General features: G+C 49.0%; 5 protein-coding genes across 5 annotated transcripts; 3 read left to right on the top strand and 2 right to left on the bottom strand.

Annotated features, from left to right (window-relative positions):
• Positions 1-5,500: 5,500 nt before the first annotated feature.
• Positions 5,501-7,755, top strand: J7337_000619 (uncharacterized protein; the record flags this gene model as incomplete). The annotated part of the gene is made up of 2 exons (XM_044818367.1): positions 5,501-7,451; positions 7,508-7,755. The coding sequence occupies 2 exons, from the start codon at positions 5,501-5,503 to the stop codon at positions 7,753-7,755; spliced, it is 2,199 nt and encodes a 732-aa protein (XP_044686069.1).
• A 6,369-nt stretch (positions 7,756-14,124) lies between these two features.
• Positions 14,125-14,751, top strand: J7337_000618 (uncharacterized protein; the record flags this gene model as incomplete). The annotated part of the gene is made up of 1 exon (XM_044818366.1): positions 14,125-14,751. One exon carries the CDS (start codon positions 14,125-14,127, stop codon positions 14,749-14,751), a length of 627 nt encoding a protein of 208 aa, XP_044686068.1.
• Positions 14,752-16,560: 1,809 nt separating this feature from the next.
• On the bottom strand, positions 16,561-19,477 carry J7337_000617 (uncharacterized protein; the record flags this gene model as incomplete). Its single annotated transcript, XM_044818365.1, has 2 exons — positions 16,561-17,726; positions 17,776-19,477. The coding sequence occupies 2 exons, from the start codon at positions 19,475-19,477 to the stop codon at positions 16,561-16,563; spliced, it is 2,868 nt and encodes a 955-aa protein (XP_044686067.1).
• Positions 19,478-20,463: 986 nt separating this feature from the next.
• VMA21 (vacuolar ATPase assembly integral membrane protein vma21) lies at positions 20,464-20,941 on the top strand (the record flags this gene model as incomplete). Its single annotated transcript, XM_044818364.1, has 3 exons — positions 20,464-20,558; positions 20,673-20,764; positions 20,814-20,941. 3 exons carry the CDS (start codon positions 20,464-20,466, stop codon positions 20,939-20,941), a joined length of 315 nt encoding a protein of 104 aa, XP_044686066.1.
• Positions 20,942-21,586: 645 nt separating this feature from the next.
• Positions 21,587-22,919, bottom strand: J7337_000615 (uncharacterized protein; the record flags this gene model as incomplete). Its single annotated transcript, XM_044818363.1, has 4 exons — positions 21,587-22,278; positions 22,325-22,441; positions 22,492-22,575; positions 22,640-22,919. The coding sequence occupies 4 exons, from the start codon at positions 22,917-22,919 to the stop codon at positions 21,587-21,589; spliced, it is 1,173 nt and encodes a 390-aa protein (XP_044686065.1).
• Between the last annotated feature and the right edge of the window lie 1,638 nt (positions 22,920-24,557).

The following is a 24,557-nucleotide window of genomic DNA, read 5'->3' as shown; positions in this document are numbered from 1 at the left end:
TGACGAGAACTGAGCGACGATGGCGTGGAGCAGAGGGAGCGAACGAGCGAGTGAGTGAGTGAGTGAGTGATGGGGCTACCAGGGTTTTTCGGTTATGGTAGCAGCAGGGGACGGCAGTGCTTGCTTGGACCGGTTGAGTGTTGTTGTATGTCATAAGTGACAAGAGCGAGAGTAAGGTAGGAGCGAATGTAGAAACCAAAAGACAACAAGAAGGAAGCGACCGAGTGAACGTCCCTCGAGCGAAGACCACGACAACGAACGGGTTATGCCTGGGTGGACTGGACGGAACGAGTTGAGGTGGGAAGAGAAAGACGGGAGCGAAACGAGAGAGAGCGATTGAACGGCCAACGGTCTTGTTGCTCCTTCCCTTGTCGTTATCCTGGGCATGAGAACCTTGTGAAGGGGGCGGATGAAAGCCAATTAGAGAATAGCCTTTCCACTGATGGTTGCACTAATTGAGCGCGCTAGCTTGAAATAGTCCGAGCTTGTGGCCTCTTGGGCTTGAGATTTGCAAGGGCCATCTGTCTGTGGCAGATGTGGGTTAATGGCCCGGCGGTTGCCCCGGCAGCTCGATTCAGATGCTTGGACTTATCTGAGAAATAGGCTCCTCGGTTCTCCCGTTTCAAGGAAAGAAAGAGCCCAGATGCTTCGAGTCTGAATTCATTGTTAGAACAATGGTCAAGGTATAGTGAAATGGGTATATCTCGAGTTTGCGTTGCTATGATAAAGGAACCTGTTTTGACCCATATCTAACATGTTGTCGTCAAACATTGGATACCTAGGCTGTTCTTTTGCTAATTCGAGATTAAAACACGCGAGTAATTAGACTTGGCTAATGGTGTGGATAATTTCAAGCCCTCCATTTACTCGGGTGTCCATCGCTTGAGGGCTATGATGAGCAAGCGGTGGTGTCAGTGTATGTATGGTGTGCATTAATGCCAGTTTGTACATATAAAGCGGCCTTTGTCAACCAACTAAACTTGACTTGCAGACTCACTTATCCGTAGGAACAGGTTCTGCCAATGCAATCAGGTACCTAGCCAGGGGGTTAGTAAATCAGTCGCCGCTATCTCGCTTCCCAAGCCGATCTGATCCTTTGATGTAATTGCTACGCTTCCCCTTGACTACCTAGGTAGGTACGCAGATACCAAAGCTGAACAGACCACGTCCTCTGCACCATTTATCGACTCTTCGTCAAGATCATGGAGAGAACGGTTTGTTCTAATGATGACAGCCAATGCCATGCTATCACGAGTTTATTCATTCAAGTTGTCGGGTTTAATCAGCATTTAAAGCCCCACGCGCAAGAGCCGTTCGTTTTAGGCATTCCTTAGTATGCATATAGATCATTTCTCCCCAATGATGTCTTAAGGCTTGAGATATTAATCACCACCACCCCTGATTAACAATGTTCTTAGCTGGCTATCCCTACTCTCTTTACTTGCCTACGGAGTACTCCGTACCAATCCCAACATTTACCTAGCTTAGGTTAGTTCTTCCTATGGCTGTATGGCCCTTAATATGCACCATAACTACCTTGACCATCGCAATGGTGGTTTTCGTCTTTGATACAATATGTACGGAGTAGGATAATTCGACTACCTTTATAGATCCATGGATTGAGAAAGAGGAACTCTATGCCACGTGCTAACGTTATCTACAGCTCAAGCACATAACCGTCAACCGTCTTCGTTTCCATGGTAATACGTCGTTTCTATTAAGGTGATCCAACCCCACCAATTACAGGTAAACTCAAAGTCTGGCAACAGCGGTCCAAATGATCGTATGTGTATAGACGCCAAATCTTTGTTCCGACAACATTGCTTAGATGGTCGCAACATCACCACATATCTCCTTTTGATCCTACAGCATGCTTTGGTCATTGAGTTAGTCCGTAAATAAATAGGCCCCTTGTTTCGCAGCCCTCCATTTGAAGCAGCGAAGCCTTCTCTATCATATAATACAGCCAGTCGTAGCATGCTGGGCAATACATAGACTTCGACTCAATACTCGGATCTACCGGCGCAAGTGATGCAGAAGGCTAAATCCCGGTGAGATATCTGTGCAGACTGGATGTTGTACCTTCCGGCTGCATGAGTGCATGACTGGCAGACAGCAGCTTCGATACGAGCCAGATCGACGACATCAGGTGGGTAGACTTGACGCGAGCTCATCGTTTATACGAGAAGTTTCACGGGACTGTACGGAGTAGAAGCTTCGAATATCGTGCGAACAATCAGTACTTGAAGTGGATCCAAAGCTTAGTCTAAACTGTCTGTTGATACGAGTATACAGTCAAGGTATTGTGTTGGGCGTGTTTGGGATGTTTTTTACTCAATATAGGCTTATCTAGGCTATCAAGCGCCTACAACAAGATATCTAGACAACAGGCCATACTTCAACCAAGAACGGAGCATGGTCAGGATACTTGTCAAGTCTGCAAGTGTGATTTAACAAACTCATTAATAAAGTTGGGTGGTATCCTTGAGCTGGCAGTGGCTTTGTCGTGGGGTTCCCCAGACTTTAAAAAGAAGCTTGATCCTGGGACGAGTGGAAACTCTGGGGTTTGACCAGATCCATGGTGAAGTCATCAGCAACAGGAGCTTAGACATTACTTGAGGAATAACTTGCGCGTAAAAATTCCATGTTGATTTAACTTCTTGAGAATGATAAGATTGCCTGAAGATCTTGCGAAACGAGCACTGAGCATGCGGATCGTGGATGGATTAAGTGGCAGCCGGGTCGGCCGGGTGGGGCCGTCCGATCGACGGCCCGACCGCCATGAATTCAAAACCTACTCTGCTAGTGATATTCAATGGGTCAAGGAAATCACTGGAGAAAATCAGTTCTCTCTTGAATATAATAATATATCTGAGGTCAGAAATCATGCAGCAGTGATTCCGCTGTTCGGTTCCACGAACCTTGACCAAAGGAGTAGGACGTTGCTTTGTACAACTCCCGCGTAGTCTATCAAGAACCCGGGAAATACTTCAGTTATGTTTATTCTGAGTTCTGAAAAGACCAATCTCACAAGAACCCCTCGCCAACCAACACCGCGCCCCATTCAAAAAGACCAGCTGCAGTGGAAGAGAAGAGGAATTGTGCCCACGTGGTATTCCTCAATACCTACTAAGGTAGGCCACCCTGGAAAGTGTTTGGTCAAGGTTTATATCCCAATACGACAGAGTGAGCCACCAACTGTCGACGGAATATTCCTCACAACATATTATAAAGTTGCTGGTTTCCTGTACTTGTCCACCAAGATTTACATCTGTGACACAGGAATTGATGTCTACCAGATACCTGGGCCAATTGCCGAAGCAAATGCAACCTATGTGCTACCAGCCCACAGAAAGTGGCAGTTGAGGAAATCTTCGGTTTTCTTTTCCTTTACGAGGCGACCAGTGGAAGAAGTTCTAGGGTAATATTTGCGTGACAACACCGACGCCATGGCGGCTGCTCAGCCTTGTTTAACGGTAAGCGCTGCCACAATCTTAAGGTAACAACCTGAAGTTGGAATGGCAGACAAGGATGGCCCGGTGCACAAAATTTAAGTCTATTGTACTAACTCAACACAATTAAGTTGTATCGTTAAATCAGATTTTGGAAGATCTACCACTAATATGTAATGTTACAACGGCGAGGCTTTATGATACTAGAACACATGAGTTGCTCATGTCCAAAACTCCATTTAAAAATCGAAGCATTTAAGCGCCCATGTGTCGTGGGCGTGCTATGGCGGTCAAGAAATAGCAGAAGCCTTTGCGTGTTAGCGCAGAAGCCCGCTGGGCTGGGCTTGGCCTGGACCTTTGAGTTGAGTTAGTTAAGCCATGTTTAATGTCGTAATGACGCTAATATGCAGTTTCGTTTATGGCAAGACGTACCATTGGGAGGCTTTACACAGAGGCTTTTCAGCTCTCTGACCAACGTGGGGATTCACGAATTGGGCTCGCAGTGGTTGTCATTTTGAGACCTGCCGGTCATTCCCTGCTTCTTTTCTTTTCGGAGAAGTTGGAAAGGGACAGGTCGGCCAATTTTAACCGTGCCATTTCCGCTTGAGGCGCTTGCCATGCCGAGCTTTCCTAGAGCTACCATTCCTAACTGACGCGTATGTACTGTAGCATGCTGAAGGGAAAGGGGTTGGATGTACGGATACACGGCGCTTGTGTGCTTTCCGTATACTCGTCATTATTGTGGTATCATCATTTCGTGATCTGAAGGCAGAATCAGAGGATGTGTAACAAGTGAAACGGGAGTCTTGGGGGTGTCAAAGTCATAGAATGAATAGAACCTAGAGGTCCTGCGCCTCCACTGCCTTGAGTGATGCTTGGTTGCAAAATACCCCTGTTCCTTCCTAATCACTACCAGTTCAGCTCTCGTAACTTCGATTCCTGCCTGCTACCCAAGGTAAACAGCCTGGTTTCGGCGGTTGATGCCCTTTTCTAAAAGGTTCCTATAGATTAGGGTACTTGGGTCATTAACCGGCCCTCTCGATCTAGCAATAACATCCTCGGGACTATATGACTTACCTATTCGTTTTCTTAGGTAGTTCAAAGGGAATGTTCAAACACTCAATCACTCTTCTACACTTTGTTCTTCAACTAAACAAGAGACATCATTTATTAACTAACCGATTAGGCAAACAAATCCCCACTGGTTTTCTACATGGGTCCCTGCCATCGGTTGCCCACTGCTCTCCGCTTCCATTCATTGCTCACATAGGCTCCCCTACAAGCGCATGTGCCATAATTTAGCTAATTCAGCTAAACTCCAGTGGGCGCCTGGACCTCATCACCACCACTGCCACCTCACCTCACAAATATCGGACGGCGCAGCGCCCAGGACAAAAAGGACCTTATTGGATCTCAGCTCAAAGTCCACTCACTCATCTTAATGCTTGGAATTTTCTTTTCTTCCGTCCGATTTTGGGTCTAGTTAGTCTTGGCTTTTCCATCATTCTTCCTCCCTTCTATCCTTGGTTCGGCAAAAAATTACCAGATATTCCCGTTTTATTGTGCTCATCACCTTATACCAATTCCAGGGCAGCAGGGCTCTCTCCTCTCACTTCAGCCTCCTTGGTTCTCTCCCCCCAACTATCGTTTCTCCAACCACCCCCCTTGTCGCTCGCCGATCTATCCTCTGTTTGCCCGGCTGCCCCTTGTCTCCGCTGTGTCGCGGCGTTTCGGATCCATACCCAAATATCCTTCGTGCAGCATCCACTCCGTACGTTGCGCTAAAGTGTCCGTCTGTCACTGACTACAGACTACAATCGCTTCTCCTCCACGGTCGCTATATTCTGTCGTCTCGTGTCTTCTTGAGCGTGTCCAGAATCGGTCTCGGCCCATTCGGTTCGTTGTGATCTTGAATATAGCACGGTCGCCGAGTCCTGCGCGCTTGTCGGGGTATCGAAATCCGCCTCCATCTCGACACTCGTTCTGGAATATACCCAAACTTGCGCTTGGCTGCTTCGGCATTGCCAAAGCCTCACCATCGTTTTGTCATGGCAGCAATAAATACTTCACCGCCTCCTACTGCGGCACCGTTGAACTACAACGAATCGTCGAGGCCCTCTTCGAGACCGACCAGTTCTTCTCGTCGTAGCCCTGTTCGCATACCTCATCTCGATGAATCTGAAGGCCCGAAACTGCGCAACGGACCAGTCTCGCCCGTCCGCGTAAATTTCCAACGGGAGAATTGGGTTCAGCCTTCAAACGCTGATGTCGAATATACTCAGAAGCCATCGCTGAGGGGAGAACTAGCCGATCGCACTCTGCTTCCGCTGCCTTCGCCCCCCGAAACTGCTCCTCCCCCTCCTCCTCACGGACTGGGGTCAGAACCAAGGAGCTTTCCAGAGTTTCAAGATGATTCCCGCGGGGCTGAAAGGGGCTCTGAGCAGCGGCTTGCAAGGACAAACATCGCCGAGCCCACCAAGACAACTCCAACGGACAGAGTTCGCAATCAGGACCAGTACCGCAACAGTCGTGAATCGAATGAAACTGCTAGCACGAACCCGCAACAAATTTCTATAGAATCCTCGGCAACGACAAGCGCAAGCTCTTTGTCAGGAATGAACGAGAATGCTGAGGGCCAGGCGGTTGGCGATTCCCCTGAGAGCTCCATTATCGAAGGAAATATGCTTGAGACCCAGCCTGTGCCTCTTTTTCAGTACCATCATCAAAAGGATTTCCCAACAAGCGTTCCTAATGCAGAGGCCAGAAACTCGTCAGCTTCTGATCTCGCTGAGAGTGCTTCAAACATCGGCCGTCATCTTACTCCGAATTCGGGTAGCCATATGAGGACTTCATTGCCTCGGCCACCATCTTCGTACTCTGTCTATTCTGATTCGCGTGGCCGCTCTCCCGGTCTTATGCCAGCTGGCTCACGTAAATCTCCTGATGTCAGAATGTCGACATATGCTGAGTTGCTTCATGCGCCTTATCCTCAGCAGGCTCCGGCGCCGTTGACACCTGATAACTCCAATCTTCGAACTGTCATCGGTAACAATGCGTCTCTTCTCAGCACACAAAAGACTCTGGACATGTATCGTGCCAACGTCAAAAAGACAAATGACTCTTCTATTCAGTACTCGTTCGCTATATTCTTGATTTCAACAGCCCAGGAGCAAGGCCTAGACTTTTCAGAACCTAAGGCACGCAAGAACAGCCCCAAACCTCAAAAAGGTCGCGACAGCCCAACTGCCGAAGGCTCTGTGTCAAGCCCACAGGAACTGGTTCGTGAAGCCCGACAAATCCTACAACGCCTCGCCAGTGCCGGATACCCCTTTGCGCAATACTATCTCGCGGATGGGTTTGCTTCTGGACTGTTCAGTAAGGGTAAGGAAGATTATAATTCGGCATTCCCTCTATTTGTTTTGGCTGCGAAGCACGGTCACGCTGAATCTGGTTACCGAACCGCTCTATGCTATGAATTCGGTTGGGGTTGCCGGAAAGACCCTGCCAAGGCGGTGCAATTCTTGCGTACAGCTGCTTCGAAGCGCCATCCTGGCGCCATGACGCGTTTGGGTAAGGCCTGTCTATCTGGCGATCTTGGAGAAAAGCGCTACCGAGAAGGAATTAAGTGGATGAAGCTAGCTGCTGAAGCGGCCGATACTCAGTACAATTCCGCGCCGTATCAACTTGGTTGCTTGTATGAGAATGGGTATGGTGCAGATATCTTCAAGGACGATATTCATGCTGCCGAGCTCTTTACTCAGGCTGCGGAATTAGGCCACCCTGAGGCTAATTATCGAATGGGTGATGCTTATGAGCATGGCCTACTTAACTGCCCTCGTGACCCGGCTCTCAGCGTTCACTTCTATACTGGCGCTGCTGAAAGGGGACATGCTGGCGCTATGATGGGATTGTGTGCGTGGTACATGGTCGGCGCTCCCCCGATCCTTGAAAAGGATGAGGAGGAGGCTTATGAGTGGGCGCGTCGATCAGCCGACTTGGGTGAGTGTTGTGTTGATGCGGTGTAAGCGATGATGAAGTAGCTAACCATGGTGCAGGCTTCGTGAAGGCACAATACGCCGTCGGCTACTTTACAGAGATGGGCATCGGATGCCGGCGTGACGTTTTGGAAGCTAATGTCTGGTACGTCAAGGCTGCCGATGCTGGTGAAGAGCGAGCCAAGCAAAGGTTAGCCATCATCCAGGCGGCTGTCAGCGGCCAGGGCACTCCCATGGAGGTTGCCCCTCCACGAAACGGCAAGATGCAGAAGAATCCCAAGGACGACAAGGACTGCATCGTTATGTAATGGCAGTGGGCGAGTGACAGCCTGCTCCCGGATTAATATGAAGAGTATAACTAATCAACGACGACTACGCTTCCTCTACGAAAAGACAAACGACACAACTCCCGCCTTCCGTTGTGCTGTTTTTTTTTTTTTTTTTTTTTTTTTTTTTTTTTTTTTTTTTTTTTTTTTTTTTTTTTGGTCGGCAGCAACGACAAGTTCATTCGGCGCCGTTGTTTTTCTTTTTCCGTTTTCCATTCTGGCATACATCACATCTCGCATAGCCCAAATTCTCAATATTGGACGATACGCTTGACGGCGGTTTCTTATCGTCATCTCCGTCGCTAACCTTGTTTGGCACGGATATTCACATGTTGGAGTCGTGTTTCTAGAATCAAAAGGGGGAGCTTGATCTCGAGTAGCAGCATAGCATGAGGAGATGTAATTTGACGGTCATGTGATTCATCAGCTCGGCTGTGATCTTTTTTGGTATAATTCTCCCTGTATCTGCGGTGGAAACTATCGAAAACGGGAGTCTCAGCATCTGGTGGCAACGAGAGCGAAGTGAGACTGTGGAGTGGGTTGATGATGAACATCATCTTGTGTTTGGCGTTCGTAGGGGTCGTGACTTGGACATAATTATGATGTAGTAATACAGTGCCTGCCATGAATGAAGGCTATGATACCAACCTCACCATTCACTATCCGTTACCCTTTTGAATTTGTTAATACGTGTAACGTGTGGGAACTTGGGGTTTGCTTGGACGAGCAGATGGGCTAAGCACATGAACTTTGGCGCATCATACAGCTCTAATAGCTTGACCCCATGACGAGGTATCCTCGTAGGATTGACTCCCTTGAGGTTACGTAGCCTAGCTGGTCTTCTTTGGAGGCACCGTGGGGCAATGCTCCCTGGATGTGCATATGCAAGGGGTTCTTCTGGTCAGAGTTTGTCAGATTGTCTGTGTCTAGGGTAAGCTATATGCGACATGCTTGGAGGCATATCTACTTACTGGTATTAGTTTGCAACCTCGTGGTCCATTCTTAATTCTCCAGATAGACTTCATCTTACTTTTTAATCTTGATTTTACTGTAGGTAGGTGATAACTTATGTTTCTGGTGTTTGAGAAGCTACTTGGCTGTTGATAGAAACTCACCATCCCACCACCCAGCCACACTACAAAACTCAAACAACATGCAAGGGGCAAGATATATAGACATTTCAGTATCAAAGCAATGAGGCGTTTTTGACACAGACCTTCGAGTGATGGAAGGGGTTTGATGCTTTTACTTTGAGTTCACTTATCTTATGGTGATGGTATCGGTTTTGACTGGTTTGTATACGAGCTATCAGTAGCCGGCTTTATGGCAGACAGTGTCCTCCAAGTTCTGAGCATAGTAGACACCACGAGAGAGAGAAGTATTGTGTGTAGTTTGAATAAGTGCTAACCTAATTCTTGGTCACAAATAGTAAAGACATTGAGAGAGAAGTCTAAAGGGTTCGTTCTTTGGTCACATCACTTGCATCCGACCCCAGAACTCGGGAAGCCCGCCACTAGTCAGGAACGAACAGATCTCGATATGATACGTTATTAACAAAGAAAAGCAATTGCCCCACGAGGGAGACAGGATAAGATGTACCTGGGCAAAGGAACCGCTCTCCTTTTCCTCCACAGGCTGCCTAGACTGGCTCAATCGAGTGCAGGGAGGGTCTTTGATGATGAGACAGAGAGCTGAATTGAGGGGTTATGGATCTGTTTACTGTATCACCTTAGGACGCGTCTGGTGTGTTTACATGTCTCTCTTGTATCTGATTAGGGCCTCTTTTGGCTGTATCATTAGTCTTGGCAAAGGGAAGATAGAAGCCATCGTGACTGAAGGGGTAGGAAGATTGGGGCCGAAGGTCTGAGACGCCGCTCACACTGATTTATGGATAAAGTCCGGTAATTGTTATGATTAAAAATGTTTACACATATTGACTGCCTGGGATGGCAATAATCGTCATCTATGAGGCATATGCTACCAAGCTTTACTTGTCCTGAATTGTGTTCCCCTCCATGGGGGTGTTCCTGTAAGACAAAGTGATACCATCTAGCTCGAGCTGTCCAAGTTTCGGAAGCCGGACATGTCAGTAAGGTAGCTGAGGGAGAGGGAAGTGTGTGTATGTGACGCAATGTGGTCCGTGAAGCGGGCAGAGAGGATGGAATATTGCCAACTCTGGGCTGCCAACCAATGAACGACTCACCATTGACGTCGTTCTTGTTACAGATACAGAAGCAGAAGACAAAGATTTACGGGTGAATTCTTGGTTCCAGGGTAAGGCCGTGAGAAAGTCCACTACCGCACTGTATGCATTTACCCATGTCGAGCCCAACAGGTACTTCATGTGCGCACAGATCATGCTCGGAAGTGGTTGCGCTGCTTCTCCACTGATACCCATATTTCCGTATTCTTCTATTGGCCACTCCGGGAGATCATGCATGTCTTAATTAACGCGTCGACGCGTTTTGACGCGCTCTCACTAACCTCACACGCGTCTCCCTCGCGACTTGTGCGGTAATCGCGCGACGGCATCAAGAGCAAGGACTACGCTGCAGGGCCAATGGCAAAGAGAATGAGAGGCATGCGTTGTAGACAAGCGGTGAATGAATGATCTGGCAAAGACCGTAGCATGATGGAGTCTCCATTTTCCCGAATATTGATTTGTATCATGGGATCAGACTTACATCGTAACTCATCATGAAGCATTTAAACAATAATGGGGAGTGGAGGAAAAGTACAGATAGATGGTGCAACTTCAAAAAGAGGAGACTCCAATATCTCGCTCGATCAAGGAGATCGAATATTACTTGGCGATCGACTGATTGTGTCGCATTGGATGGAAGCATTTGCATCGTCATAAGGCAACTGACTTGGGAGTGAAGACAGCCTCGCTTTCGAGGGTTACAGTGCCTGTACCTAAGGTATCTAAGGTGCCTCCAGGCAAGGTAGCCAACAAACTCGCGCGTTTCTGCTTCGTCCAAAAACGGGTGAGAAGTGTAAAGAACAAAGAAAGAGTGGTAGGGTTTGAAACGGAGCATGACCTCACCGACTCACCTGTGAAGGAGGTAACAGAAAAGGGTCACGCAAACACACACACACACACACACACACACACACACGCACTATTCGACACCTGGACCTGAACCCCCCATGTGCTGATTTGTTATAGACTGGGAGACGCGGGTAGTGCAAGGTAGACGAAAGTGTGTGCACGTCAAGAAACATGAATCAATGATTGAATGAATCGATGCCGCAGACATGATACAGCTTAGCAGGCAGGCCTCTGTCGTCATCCGGGAGCTCTAACAGCATAGGACCCTGCAGCACATCAATGTGGAAGCGAACGGTACGGCAAAGGAATGGAAGGAACGGTATGGATGAGATGGGAACCATGGGATGGTCCTAGCCCGTGCCGCGACGGCTCGCTCCCACCAGCCAAGGCAAGGTGAGGTGCTCCGTAACTCTACCTTTAGCGAGGAATCACCCTCACCCTCCACTGCTGGTGCGTCACGGAGAGTTTTTAAACTACCTAGGTAGACATCCACCAGACAGATTCTTGTGTGACCTGAGGCACACCAATGTTGCTCTCTCAGGGACCAGGTACCTGATTGATTCAGCTTGGTCTGCTGGATCAACTGACCGGGAAGCGTAGCACAGAGTAGCAATATCGCAACAAACTTATTATTGTGTGGATGAACAAGCGCGCCTTGTCGAAATTGTCTGTGTCAACCTGACAAGCGAAGTCATACACGGCCTGTGCCTGGTTTAGGATGAACCAATGTTGCCCGATGCATACATTTCTCTTCAAGTCGAGAAACTAAAGTTAGTACGCAGTAGCACCTAAAAAATCTCTAACTGGTGTGCCTGGTTGCATTAGACCCTTGCAAGTTAAGTTGCATGTATGTATGTATGTGTGTGTGTGCAATGTACTCTGTATACAATACAGTATAGCTTGAATGTCTTGAGTCAGGTAGGGCATCAAGCCCGAACCGGACGTCGAGGGCAGGCGGAGGTGCTAGAGAACCTATGGACACTGAGGTAGTCAGTCAATTTCTCAGCCCAGAGGGAATTACTGTGGAGGAGAGGGCTCAGGTTAAACAGGGAAGCGATAAGGTCTTGGTGTTCTACGGACCCTCGCTATTATGTGTCATTGACTTCGATATTGCCATGCTGATTCATCTGATTGCTGTACGTCTAACGATGTGTATCGGCCGGGCTCAGCCGAAAAGAGAAAAAGACAGACGGGACTGAGATAATTAAGAAAGCTCCATGTGTGGTAGGAATACTATGTATGACCCTATGTCGTATCCCGGTGCGGGTAGGATAAACGGGAAGAGTAGTATCGTCGTATGATTGTGGAGATGTGTACAGATTTGTCCGTTTCTTCCTCTCTTTGGTTTTTTTCCCTCTTCCTTTTTCGCCTTTCGGGTTCCTGACACGCAAAATATTGACGCTGCAGCACAAATTCAGCTGCAGTGACAAAATGATCTACATCTGCTTGTCTTGACTGTCTTGGATGTCCTGGCTATTTCGTGCATGATCACAGGGAAGGGATGGATGAAGGTTTATTGCTTTTTGGTCAAACAGAGGGAGAAACATGGGGACGAACATGCAGGGCGGTTGATGTCAGAACTGTTGAAACGACGTTAGGAAAGGCAATAATCTCTCCAATAGACGGCACAGATAAAGGGTTGGCAAGAAGGGGGCCTACTTTCTACCCTATGGCACCATTGACTGTATTGATCTTGAAGCTGAAGGGTTGTAGAGAGGGATGCATTATTCGATAGTATCATCCTAGTTAGATGCGGAGCATGATATCTCCCGAAGCAACACACATGTAAGATTAGAGGTCAATCGAAAAGGATAGGAAGGGGAAGAAAAAGACATATGTCATCTTGTGCCATATCATGGAAATGTCCTGATGCTTCCGGTCAAGAAGAGAGTGCACAGTAGTACTGAGACAAAGATCGAGGCTGTCCAGGATGTCTCAAGTGTCTTGGTCCAACTGGACATCCACCAACGCTTGGTCGATTCCGTATCTGTACAGTGCAGCGCTCTAGCAAGGGTCTACATGCAGAACATATGCCTCACCTGCAAAGAAACATGTATCATGTGCGAGAAACATGGATCTCTCGTTCCTTCTCTGCACCGTTGTAAAAATCCATCGTGACTACCTTACCCGGAAGCAGCGATCAGTATGTACGTGCGTGTGCACCTGCACCCCTGGACACCCTTGTCCCCTAGGTAAGGTAGGTAGGTGGGCTTCCATGTCCGATTGATTCCCAACACCTCGAGGCGGAGTGCTCGGGAGGGTTCTATGTGGATATTCCAAGCCCAAAATACTTCGTCAACGAACATTTGTCCTGGGTATTGGCGATCAGGTCGTGCACGGGGTCCTTGACACTTGCCACGGTACCTACGGCAGGCAGCAAAGTAAGTATCTACCTCACAGTCACTTCTTTGGTAGACAGCTAATAAGGTAGGTACACAAGTTAACTTTACCGCTGCCGCAAAAACGGGCGCGAACCGACTCAAAACTCACGGGAGGGTCCACGTTGCCGGCCGGGCGTCTGCACTGTATCTGCACCCCGAGACAGGCCCAGAGGGTACTTGTCGCCTGCTGGTGGCTCCTTCCTCTGGGTGCGCGGCTTCACCCAACGACCCCGACAGTAGGTGGGACCTGGGACCCTCCTTCTCTGGACCCCGGTCCAAGGTCCTTCTAAGTTCTCGCTAACTTCCACACCACACCTCATCCAGATCCATATTAGGCCACTGCGTCCCCTGCCCCTTCCCATCCCATTCCAATGCCACTTGCCTGACCAACCCCCCGTTCATTCCAATTCCCACCACAACCACCGCATTTCCTGCTCTTCACTCCGACAACAGACTCACTTTCTCCCTACAACAACATCAACACAAACACAAACAGACAAACACCATATCGTTTGCAGTATTGACTTTCTTAATAGTCGCATCGCAGCCTTTTTATTCCCCAATCCACTCTACCCTTCACCTCACCAACCTCGCGCGCGCACTTACAAGCATCGTCAAAAAAACTGCCCGCCATACCTTTGCGCCTGGCCGCGTCGTCTATCCCAGCCGCAATCGCACCACACGCCAACCACCGCTTCACCCGTCGCCTTTTGCACCAAGCAACAACAATCGTCGCCGCGATCACATTCCGCATATTTGTTATTTGTCACCAAATAATCGAAGCTCGTTACCATGCTGCTTCCGTCCGCGCTGCCTTGCGATGCGTCGCACTCAATTCACTCTCGACTGCAACCTTCTCTTTTCTCGCCTCCTGCCAGCCCTCCGGCTTTCTCGTCGCACGCATCTTTCGCCAATATCATGACCACCTGTCGCTCGCTCCAATCACTACTATCAACACCCGCGCCTATTATTACCAATTCTCGCCCGACTCCTTCGCTCGCTCAATTACCAACTCCACCGCTCGCCCATGCAGCACCTCCCCTGAAGTTGCGCCTCCGTCCACGCCCACAACGCCGCGAGCCAGTTGGTCCGAAGAAGGTAACCAAGCGTGCGGCACCGCGTGCTCTTAACAAGAGGCGCCGTACTGCCGACGAGGAGGCGGAACGCTATTCATCAGCGAGTGAGTCTGGCAGCGAGTCACCATCGCGCCGCTCAATCAAGCAAGCCGCGCCCTCAACGCCAAAGCGCACGCGCATCGCCCCTGAGCAGCTGCCTCTAGGTCTTGACCGTTCCGACTTCCACAACATGCATCTTCGACAAGGCGGACATCTTATTGGAGAAGAAGACTCCTCAGATGAAGAGGACTGGAGCGCCGAGGACGATCGCATTCTCATTGAAATCGTGCTAGAGAAGCTTAGATTGTCAAAGGCGGAATGGCAAGACTGCGCCCGAAATCTCGGCCGCGATCGTCACGCTGTCGACCGCCGCTGGAAGACGTTGTTGCTCAATGGTGACATCGGTCTCAAGTCACGACCAGGACACTAAGCAACTCCAATTGGATCTCCCAGAATATTTTCTTGTACATGATTTTATACATTTGATCTTTAGCGCAAGTCTCGGCCGAGCATCATCGGTAGCGAGCACAAAGAAAAGAGGTCTACAGGACATAACATGGGCCATGGGCTGCCCTTGGAGTTAGATATTTTCTTCCACGCTTTGTAATGATATCCCCACGCGTGAATGCGTGCTATTCAGTTTCACATTTGCTTTTTTTTCTTTGTTTTTGGTTTTTGGGTCGAGAGTCGGAATCTGGTACTATAGAAGATATCAAGAATCTACAATGGGACATCAAAAGTTCCACATTTCACTTAATGTTGCCTACCGGTGGTGTCCCCTGCGCATCCTGGCTACTCTAGGTCGTAGTGAATCCGAACACAGGGTTCTCGGACATACCATCACGGTCTCCATCAGGGTTCAATATTGCGTGCGCCAGCCTCCACATATTGGTCCAATACCGTTATCGTGGCTGGCTTATCAAGAAATCCTATCAAAAGATTACAGCTCTGATAGATCATAACGAGATCGACGTTCAGGCACTGGGGAGGGGAATGAAGCAAACTGGGCCAGTACGAGAACATCTCTTCAGCTCGCTGGAGCATTCTTCACCCGCATTTCCATCCCTCCATGGTACATCGTGCGTCGCCTATCGCCCATCCCGCATTCCTCATGGACCAGGCGCACGGTCTCTCCGGAAATCACGAACAGACCATCGAATCGGGCATCAATATACATGAGACTTGGTACTTGTCCCAATTTTCATCATCCCAAGTCCGTTTGTACGTTTCACACCACGAGGTCAGACTTGGAATTCCGAGCTTGGACTTGATTGTTGAGTCGGACAGTTTGGGTGGCTGGTTGGGAAACAAATGCACATCAGGAGTAATTAGCAGATCTTGGTGAATTGAAAATTGGTGGCAATGTGAAAAACATCTGTACCTTACCTAGGTGTGTTTAGATACTGCGTAGTCTACCTACCTATATAGGCAATAGAGTAACTAGGACTTGGACGTCGGATTTTATTGCACATTTGGTAGGTGACTTCAGGGTCTGTTCATTGTCGTCTTCTATCCTTCTTTCGTTGTTCGATCTCTCACATTTAGCGTGCGCCCGGGCCCGTGGATGGGACGGGCGGCGACGGGCCGTGACCGGGGGTTACAGCTGTTGCTAGGTAACGCCGTGAAGGTTGTTTATTGTTGATGCCGAATTGAAATTAGATATTCTCCTTTTTATGAATGTCTGTTGAATGAAACCAGATTAATCAATCTACCTAATGCAATGATAGTGCAGTTTCATGTGATATGAGTTTCATTTAATCTCCTGGAGCATCCGTTATGCTCTGATGATTTATCTATGGTCTTATGCGAAATCATGGTAATACGTCAGTCAGCAATACCATGACCGTCTAGAAACTGTAGCAATCCGTCTTGTACACCCCTTGCTTCCTGCCATGCCATGAAGTTCGTAAAAGTATTATGAGTAAACCGTACAAACCCTCTATAGCGCTCTGAAAAAAAAGAAGAGAAAAAAAGGACCGCTGTGCCTCGACACACGAGACCACCATGATTATGGGGCGACGATGCTGGGAGGAAGGCAAGGCATGAGCCGTTCAAGCAAACCGTAAAGTGTAACGCAAAAGCCAACGAGGTTGATACACAAACCGCTCTGCTATGCAGCGCAGAGAATCAAGTTCTTACAGTAGAGGTAGATCGCTGAGAAAAATGTGACACCGATATATGGATGTGTAGGGAAAGATGCGGGCTTTTGGACAATTGCTCAGGAGGACATTCCCCCTTCCTAAGGAGGCGTCATTTGTTCCTCCATGAGCATCTTGCGGACTTCTGTCTCGAGGGTCTGTTCTGTCACACCGGGATCTTCGTCAGTCACAGCACCAGTGACCTTGTTCGCGAGCTCGATCTTCTTCTGACAAGCTTTGTAGATGAGCTCCTCGATAGTGTTGGAAGCGATAAGTCTAATGATTTCGACTTCACGCTTCTGACCAAGCCGATGGGCTCTGTTCTCGGCCTGGATGTCATCTTGAGGGTTGTCCGACTGGTCAAAGATGATGACCTTGTTTGCAGCCGTGAGGTTGATACCTGTGCCACCTGCTCCGGTTGTGAGCAGGAACACTGGAATATCCGGGTCATCATTGAACTCGTCGATCAGCGTCTGTCTCTCCACAACATGGGTGCTCCCCATCAAGACTTGATGCCGAATATTCTGCTGATCGAGCACTTCTTGCAGCAGCTCAATGACGCGAGAAAACTTGCTAAACACAAGGACTCGGTCACCGTTCTCCTGATACTGATTGATGAGCTGGAGAAGTTTCCTCACCTTTCCGCTGTCCATCTCAGTCTCTGGAGGGATGTCGAACCTTCCGAGAAGGCCTGGGTAGTCACGACACCAGAGGTGAAGTCCAAAATCTGAAGAATCCTTGAGTTCTTGGATGAGATGCTTTATGTCGGGTTGACGGAGTTCATCCTGAGAAACGCTATCCATCAGGATTCGAGCCATCTTCCCAACCTTGTCGTCATCAAAATGACGCCTGAAAAGGAGCGGGTGGAGTGCCGCCTTTCGAAGCTGCATCCAGCAATTGTTCTGGTCATTTCCACGGCCACGGACTTTTGCGACGCGCTTGGACGGCTCAAGCTTGAACATCTCCTCGTACTCGGCATACACTTGCTTCTGGTTCTCGTCCATGTCGCAGCGGACGACACTACAGATCTTGGAAGGCATATCTGACAAAACTTGATCTTTTCGACGCTGAAGGATGAACGGCTCCAAGATAGTTCTGGCTCGCTTAACACGCTCACTGTACAGAAAAGCACCGTTTGAAACGTCTCTGATAGTGACCTTTTGGCTAAAGATGTACTGAATGTGTTGCATGCAGCCATTGAAGATATCGGGGTTTATGAAATTGAGGAGTGAGGTCATCTCCAACAAATTGTTCTGAACAGGAGTTCCTATACAACATTAGCAAAAGCGCCCATGACAAGACCAGAGGCAACATACCTGTGAGGAGCATTTTCCATGATGCATGAATACGGCGAAGATCTTTGTATATCTTGGTCTCTGGGTTTTTCATCTTGTGGCCTTCATCAAAAATGGCAGTGTGCATCCCAATAGACTGCATAGCCTCGATATCCGCGTCGTTGTTAATCTGTGAGTATGTTGCAAGCACGACGTGGAAGGCTTCAGGATCATGTTCGATCTCATATGCGATCTCGGCTCGCTCTGCCTGAGAGCCTCGGTATCCGATCACCGAGAGGTCTGGAGCAAATTTCTCAAATTCTCCTAGCCAGTTGTTGTAAGTACTTGGGGGAACGACGATGAGATTGGGCCAAGGTCGGGTCCCTCTCCCCCCTTTGCTCTCCTCATAATCCTGAACAAGGTGGCAAATGAGTGAAATGACTTGACAAGTCTTGCCCAGCCCCATCTCATCGGCAAGGATACAGCCTATCTTAAACTGGTAGAGGAGGGACATCCAATTCAGGCCTACAATCTGGAAAGGTTTCATCTGACAATGCCCATCCATGTACTTGGGCTGTTGGGCAATGGGTGGGCGCACGTATCTGGGCGCGCTGATGCTTGTAGGGGTTGGAGGCAGATCGTCCGAGTTTTGGCTTCGCTCTCGCTTGCTATGCCCGAATGTATCGATGTCCCAGGTATCAAGCTGTTGTCTGATATTTTTTGCATCGCGGTCACACTTGCCGACAACATTGTCGATCGCGGCAACTGCGTCAATAAAGACCTCGACTGCTTCCACAACATTCTCTCCAATGCTGACTTTGGAAGCCTTTCGGGCGCCAGGCTTTTTACCGACGGTGACACGCCTAGCCTTGGAGATGTCATCAAAAGGTCGCTTCTCGATCATGCAAGCAAGTTGCTCTTCCTTCATGCCTGTCATGGCAGCCAGTTCTTGAACAGTGCTTGTGTTGAGGCAAGTCAGCACCCGATCATCCTCATCGTTTGAAGGCTCTGGCGATGCCTCTGCCTGATACGTATCCTCCTGCCGATCGTCGACAAGGTCAATAATTAGCGGATCGTCGCTTGAGGCATGGGCGGGGGGAGATGACGGGAATGCCGGAGACGAAGGGATCGAGGCCTTTCGGAGACCTTGTACTAGTCGCCGTCGGGGTTTCTTTATAGGGCTGAGGGATGCTGTGCGTGAGCGGGAGTTGGCCCGGCTTGCTGCCGCTGACGATTGGAGAGCCGCCTTGCTAATCAGACGTCTGCCAGGTTTAGGGTTGGGCGCCGGCTGTTTGGGCTGACGCATTTGTTTTTCGAGATAATCTATTGCTTCTGTGAGATCGTTTTTGCATGCACTCAAAGCCTCCTTGGCCTTGTGCGAGGGCACTCTTTCTCCAAAAACATCATAAATCTGTCGGAGTTTGTTCTTGATGGTCTTTTCCGAGCTCTCTAGTTCAGGATTGTACGCGAATGCCGAGATCTGTGCCTTAAACGTTGTCGGTCGAATATCGCCACGGGGAGGTGTGAGGTCGTCCTCATCGTCCGAGATGAGATTGATAGGCTCAACAGCCGGTCGCTTGTTGGTCATTGCAGGAGGAGGCCGTTGTGGAGGACGAAAAAAGGTACCGAGAGGGGCAACTCTGCTACCAAGAGTGTTACCCAGAGATGTAGGCTTTTTAGGTTGTTGGAAGGGCGACGATGCAGGAACTTCCACAATGCTGCTTGCAGGAGAGGAGCTTCGCATCGGTGCAAGTCCGGGTTTCTGAAGGACTTGTGTGGGCTGTGTTGTAGTATCTCGATCACGAAAAAAGGCGGACGGAGAGCAGGGAATTGTGTCCGTTATTTCGTCGGCGTCGTCAATGGCTATTATATCGCGAGCGAGCGATGGGGTGCGAGGTAGAGCGTTTGAATGCCGGATTGGCAAGGGTGAGGAGCTTCGTGCCATTATAATTGTTGGTGAATTATTATGAGCATACGAAACAATAGGAGTAAATATCGAGGCTAGCAGTGCTTTGGATCGTCTAGGGCGGGGGCTGCCACTGCAATTGAACGGATTGAGCGTTTGGTCTGTTCTTCTCTGCCCTTCTTATCGTTCGGCCAACAAAAAACAGAGCACTGGATGAAAGTGGCAGACCGGTATCATCAAGGAGAATGCTTAATAGAAAAGAAGAAGAAATCAAGAAAGACGAGTTTAAAGTCGGAGAGCCAGAGATGATGGAGCTTGCGAGTTCCAGGAGGATCCCAATCCAAAATCCTGGAGGGGCGTGAAGTTAGCGAGTGAAGGTGGAGATTTTTTGAAGTGCACTCAAATCTCTAACGCGACCCGCATCGACTGCATCACGAAGTCACGTGAAAATTCAGCTTCGCGTCAGTGTCGTAAAGTGAGAGAGAAAGGTTGTAAGGAGTCAATTGAATCAGTCAGGGAAGAAAAACAAGGATGGTCTGGTTGGATTGGTAATTATACGACTGAAGATTTTCTTTATGGATCTCAGCTTATTGTGAGAACAAAGAATTCTACATTTCCTATCCGATGGCGCGCGTTGATCATCTCGTGTTAAGTGCTTCTTAATTAGGTGCCCGTGCATCTCCTAACTAGGTACCTTACCTATGTTTGTCGCACGTGCAAGTGAGGACCCACCTCTAACCTTCACAGCTCAATAGTATCCTCAGCTCGACCGCAGCGCACTCAAGGCGATACCGTGCTTAACACTCGTCTCGTACACTTTCAAAATGGCCACTCGACGCATCGTTGCTACTGAAAAGACCTTCCTCGATAAGGATGATCCCGTCGATGAGCATTCTAGTACTTCTCCTGCCGTTCCCAGGTAAGTTTTCTATCTATCCACCTTATTCAAACCGCCATTATTGCCACCTATCTCATCTTGTTCACTGCACTACACTACGTCGAGCACATCGATCTTGACTGATAATTTTGACAGCCAAGTCATCTACAAGCTTCTAGCATTCACTTTCGCCATGATCGTGGTCCCCATTGGTTCCTATTTCCTCACTGTTAATACCGTCTTTCGTGGTATATCTTTTCACCCGGACGTGTCATCATCGAGACTAATCACAAACAGGAAACTCTTCTCTTGCTGGTGGTTTAGCTGCTGTCTTGGCCAATGTCGTCCTGGTGGGATACATTATCGTAGCTATGAAAGAGGACCAGTCGGACAAACAAAAGCCAGAGAGCAAGAAGGACAAGTAGACGCACCGTCATCAATAAAAGTTGATTCACTCTTTCATAAATTTCTATCCGGCCAGACGAGAGTCTCAGGGGTAACCGTCTCAATTATTTTCTCACGTCATCTTCATGGCCATGCCTCGCTACCTTGGGCCGACCATCATGTCTGGATGACCTCTACAGCCACGTGTATATGCTATGTACGTCTTGATTGTGAGTATAATTAATGATGATCGTGGTGGTAGATCCATCCTCTGCCCTGCTCCTCAAGGATCCCCTCAAAAGGGTTGGCTACACAAGGCCTAACCTGCCAACGCCTCGTACAGTTCCGTTTGCTAATGTACCATCCCGTAACAAAACTCGTGCTTCGCCTTATTCCACAGGGAAAAACAAACCGTATCGTCACAACTGTAAACCAATCTGACCCAAGTTAAACAGTATCTGCTGCTCTGCCCTACAAGAGGGACGAATCACGAGGTATGACAGCATACTCCAGGGGTCCATCACAAAATCCGTTGAATAGTACAGGCGCTTCAAGTACTGTTCGATCGTGCCATTCGACGTTGAATACAAAAGAAAACGGGTATCGACAAATGAAAGTAGTTGCATAATAAAGCTTGTTTCGTGTGCGTTTCAAACGTTGATAGTCATTCCTGAGCCGTCGGTTCTTCAAGAGTTTTTGCTGAACCTACGAGAAAACCAACTCTTGCGCTTGTCTCCGCCAGCTGCTTGTTGAGGTTGGTGGGTTGACTGTTGAGTTGATGTCCTCCTTAAAAGGGTATTCTTCTGTTTCTGCGGTGGAATCGAGGCCTGACCCTGTGTCATAGGAGGTTGTGAATGCGAAGGTGGTGGTGCTTGAGGTTGTCCCTCATTGTTCACCCCAGAACCAGATGCTGGCCAAGGGCGTGACTGGTATGGCTGCTGAGGCTGATATGAGCCGGACGCATACTCATTGAATGGCTCGCGGCGCTTAGTCGGCATCGTCCGATCGATTGAGCTGTTGTCGCTGCTCGTAGGGTCTGTCTGATACCCTGCGTGATCCGAATTGCCACTACCCGCAGCAGAAGTCACCGTCTCGTATGATCGGTCCTTGTGGGGGAGAGGATAGATATTCTGATCGTGGCCGCTCTGGTACTGTGGCTCTGACTGCATTCTAGACATCCGTTGCCGAGATGGACCAGTGCCAATGCCATTGCTATAAGCTTGCCCATCGAAATAGTTGCTTCGGGTAGAGCCATTCTCAAACTGGTTCTCCGGTCTAAAGGAAACGGGGCGATTGTTGTAGTAGTTGTCGCGAGGGAAGCGAGGTTGACTGTTATAAGAACTATTCCGCCTGTTCCAGTTGGCTTGTGAGTCCGTTTCTGTGCGGTGTTAATAAGTTGATCTGATGCAAGACATCTTACTTACCCGCTCGATAGAGAGACTTGCGTGAGTAACCACCATCGATGGCGGCCTCGAAACTACGGATAGTGTCTAATGGGCGCTCCCATCTGTTTCGAGTCGGGTTCGATTTGTCGGGATCCGCTATGAGTTGTCAGTGGTGTCATGTTGTCTATGCTAGCGAGTCTACCCACCGATAGAGTTGCCAAAGGCATCCTTGTGTTGCATGGACCGCAGAGGGGCAAAACTCGACTCGGTCATCATCGCAGCGATGGCAGCTATTGCAGTATTAGCAGGTGATCTCAACTTCCTGCTGTAGACTCAGGAGATGTCCTAACATACATGGCTCTGCTTCGCTTATGGCTAACGTAGGATCCGCTTTGCTATGTAAACGCTTCGCTTCCTTCTCGGCGTGGGTTTCTTGCAAGTCCTTGCTACCAGAACTCTTATGCGACTTTTGAGAATGAAAGCTGAAGGTTCGGTTGTGCGCTGGCGGATTCTGCGAACCTTTGCGCGGCGAGACAGGGGCAGTCTGTTGATATTGCTGCTGCTGATGATCCTGCACCGGATAATTCGACGGCGGCGGCGGATATTGGCGATATTGTTCAGTGGAGGTAGCCATAGTCACGGCGCTTGGGGGGACGACTGTTTTATTTGATATGGTGCTTGGCCGCAATGGATCTCAGAAAGGCCCTGGCTGGGCGATTAGAGGCTCAGCGTGATAAGGCGGGTGGAGAGTTGCAGGCAATCGACCGATGCGATGGGGATTGTGGATAAGAAACTGGAGATTGCAAGGAGCAACGGGGTCGGGGAGAAAAGACCGAAACCAGACCAAACGGCTACTAGCAAGGAAGAGCAGGAATTATCGTGGATCCAGGGACGAATATATTGGGAGTGGAGATTTATTAAGAGTTGCTGGCGTAAAAGGCTGTGATGAGAGGCTGGGCTTTCGAGCAATAGTGTGGCCCGGTTGCGTCGGAGTTTGGGGGTACGTATCGTATCGGAAAAGATCCCAGTAGATAGGTACTTAGTGAAGGGGTGGGGATGGCTCGTGGGCGGGCGCCTGCACTGCAAGAGAAGAGCTAGGTACGACAGGATTTATGAAGAACGAGTGGCTAAGGAGACAAGGCGATGATACCGTGCTCTGCACGCCAAAGTGAGGTGAGAGGTGTGATGTGTCGCTGGTGGCTGCGGGTGTCTCTGACTCCGTACGCGGGACGATGTGATCATTCGTTGGTGCTGTGGTCTTGGCCTGGACTGGTACTTTAATTTTGAACAACCGGACAGCAGCGCAAGAGAACGATGTGATGAATATCCGTAGAAAGGCACTGAGTTCTTGCCCTTGTCACTGGCCGTGACAGTCCAATAAAATTTGACCGGGATGTGGGAAAGCGAATCGCTATTTTCTTTATCAGGCCGTGTTCGAATGCAAGCTAGAGCGGCGCCGGGTGCGTTTTGATGCTAATGCCTGCTGGGGGCTGATCCTCGTAAAGTGACTGCCGCTTTTTTGGTCTGCTTGTTGTTTCTTTGGCAGTGCCTGAGTATGGAGCTTATCCCCTTTCGTCTTTGATTGATCTTTTTTTATCACTTTGCTGGGGTATCCGTCGGAGAAGGGATCTTCGAACAAGTCCAGTGCTTCGTAAGTGCTTGCGTTGGGCCTGGCAGACTACTTGTTTGGTTTCCTTTTTCCTTCTGCTTTCTTGACGTCACTATTAATTAGAAAATTTCTAGTGTCGGCTGGCGTGAAGTTCAGGGGAGAATGAGCCGTGCCACGTTGAAACTGATCGGAAGAATCGTCCGGAGTGGCTTGCTGCTGAGACTCTTAATAGTGCTCGCTTTTGATGGACAGGGGTCCAGTCGATAGTGGGCCTCGCGTGTTGTCGAGTCACTAAAAAGGTGACGGAACGGAGTTGGAAATTTCTCAGAGGCCGGGGGCAGTGAAGATTGTTGTTTAAGCCGGCCTGGGGATTCGACTGGATATCGAGCTAATACCGCGAAGCCAGATGCAGTTTGTTGGAAATCTGGGGATGGCCGATGTGCAGTCGAAGTCGTAGGAGGAAGCGTTGATTAACAGTGGGATCCTGCTCGTTGATCGATTACTCATGAATGCGCAGGTGAGATGTCTAGGTAGGTAGGTAGGTTCTTGATAGGATATTGAATGGCAATCTGCCCCTGTATATGGGTTCGAATCGATAATAGCTTCAGCGCAAAGCCAGTAAACGAAAGACAACCAAGAGCAGGCAGAGAAGCGAGAGTGAGG

The sequence above is a fragment of the Fusarium musae genome, chromosome 1 (assembly GCF_019915245.1).
Source record: "Fusarium musae strain F31 chromosome 1, whole genome shotgun sequence".
NCBI lineage: Eukaryota > Fungi > Ascomycota > Sordariomycetes > Hypocreales > Nectriaceae > Fusarium > Fusarium musae.
This window is presented reverse-complemented; position numbering and strand designations above follow the sequence as displayed.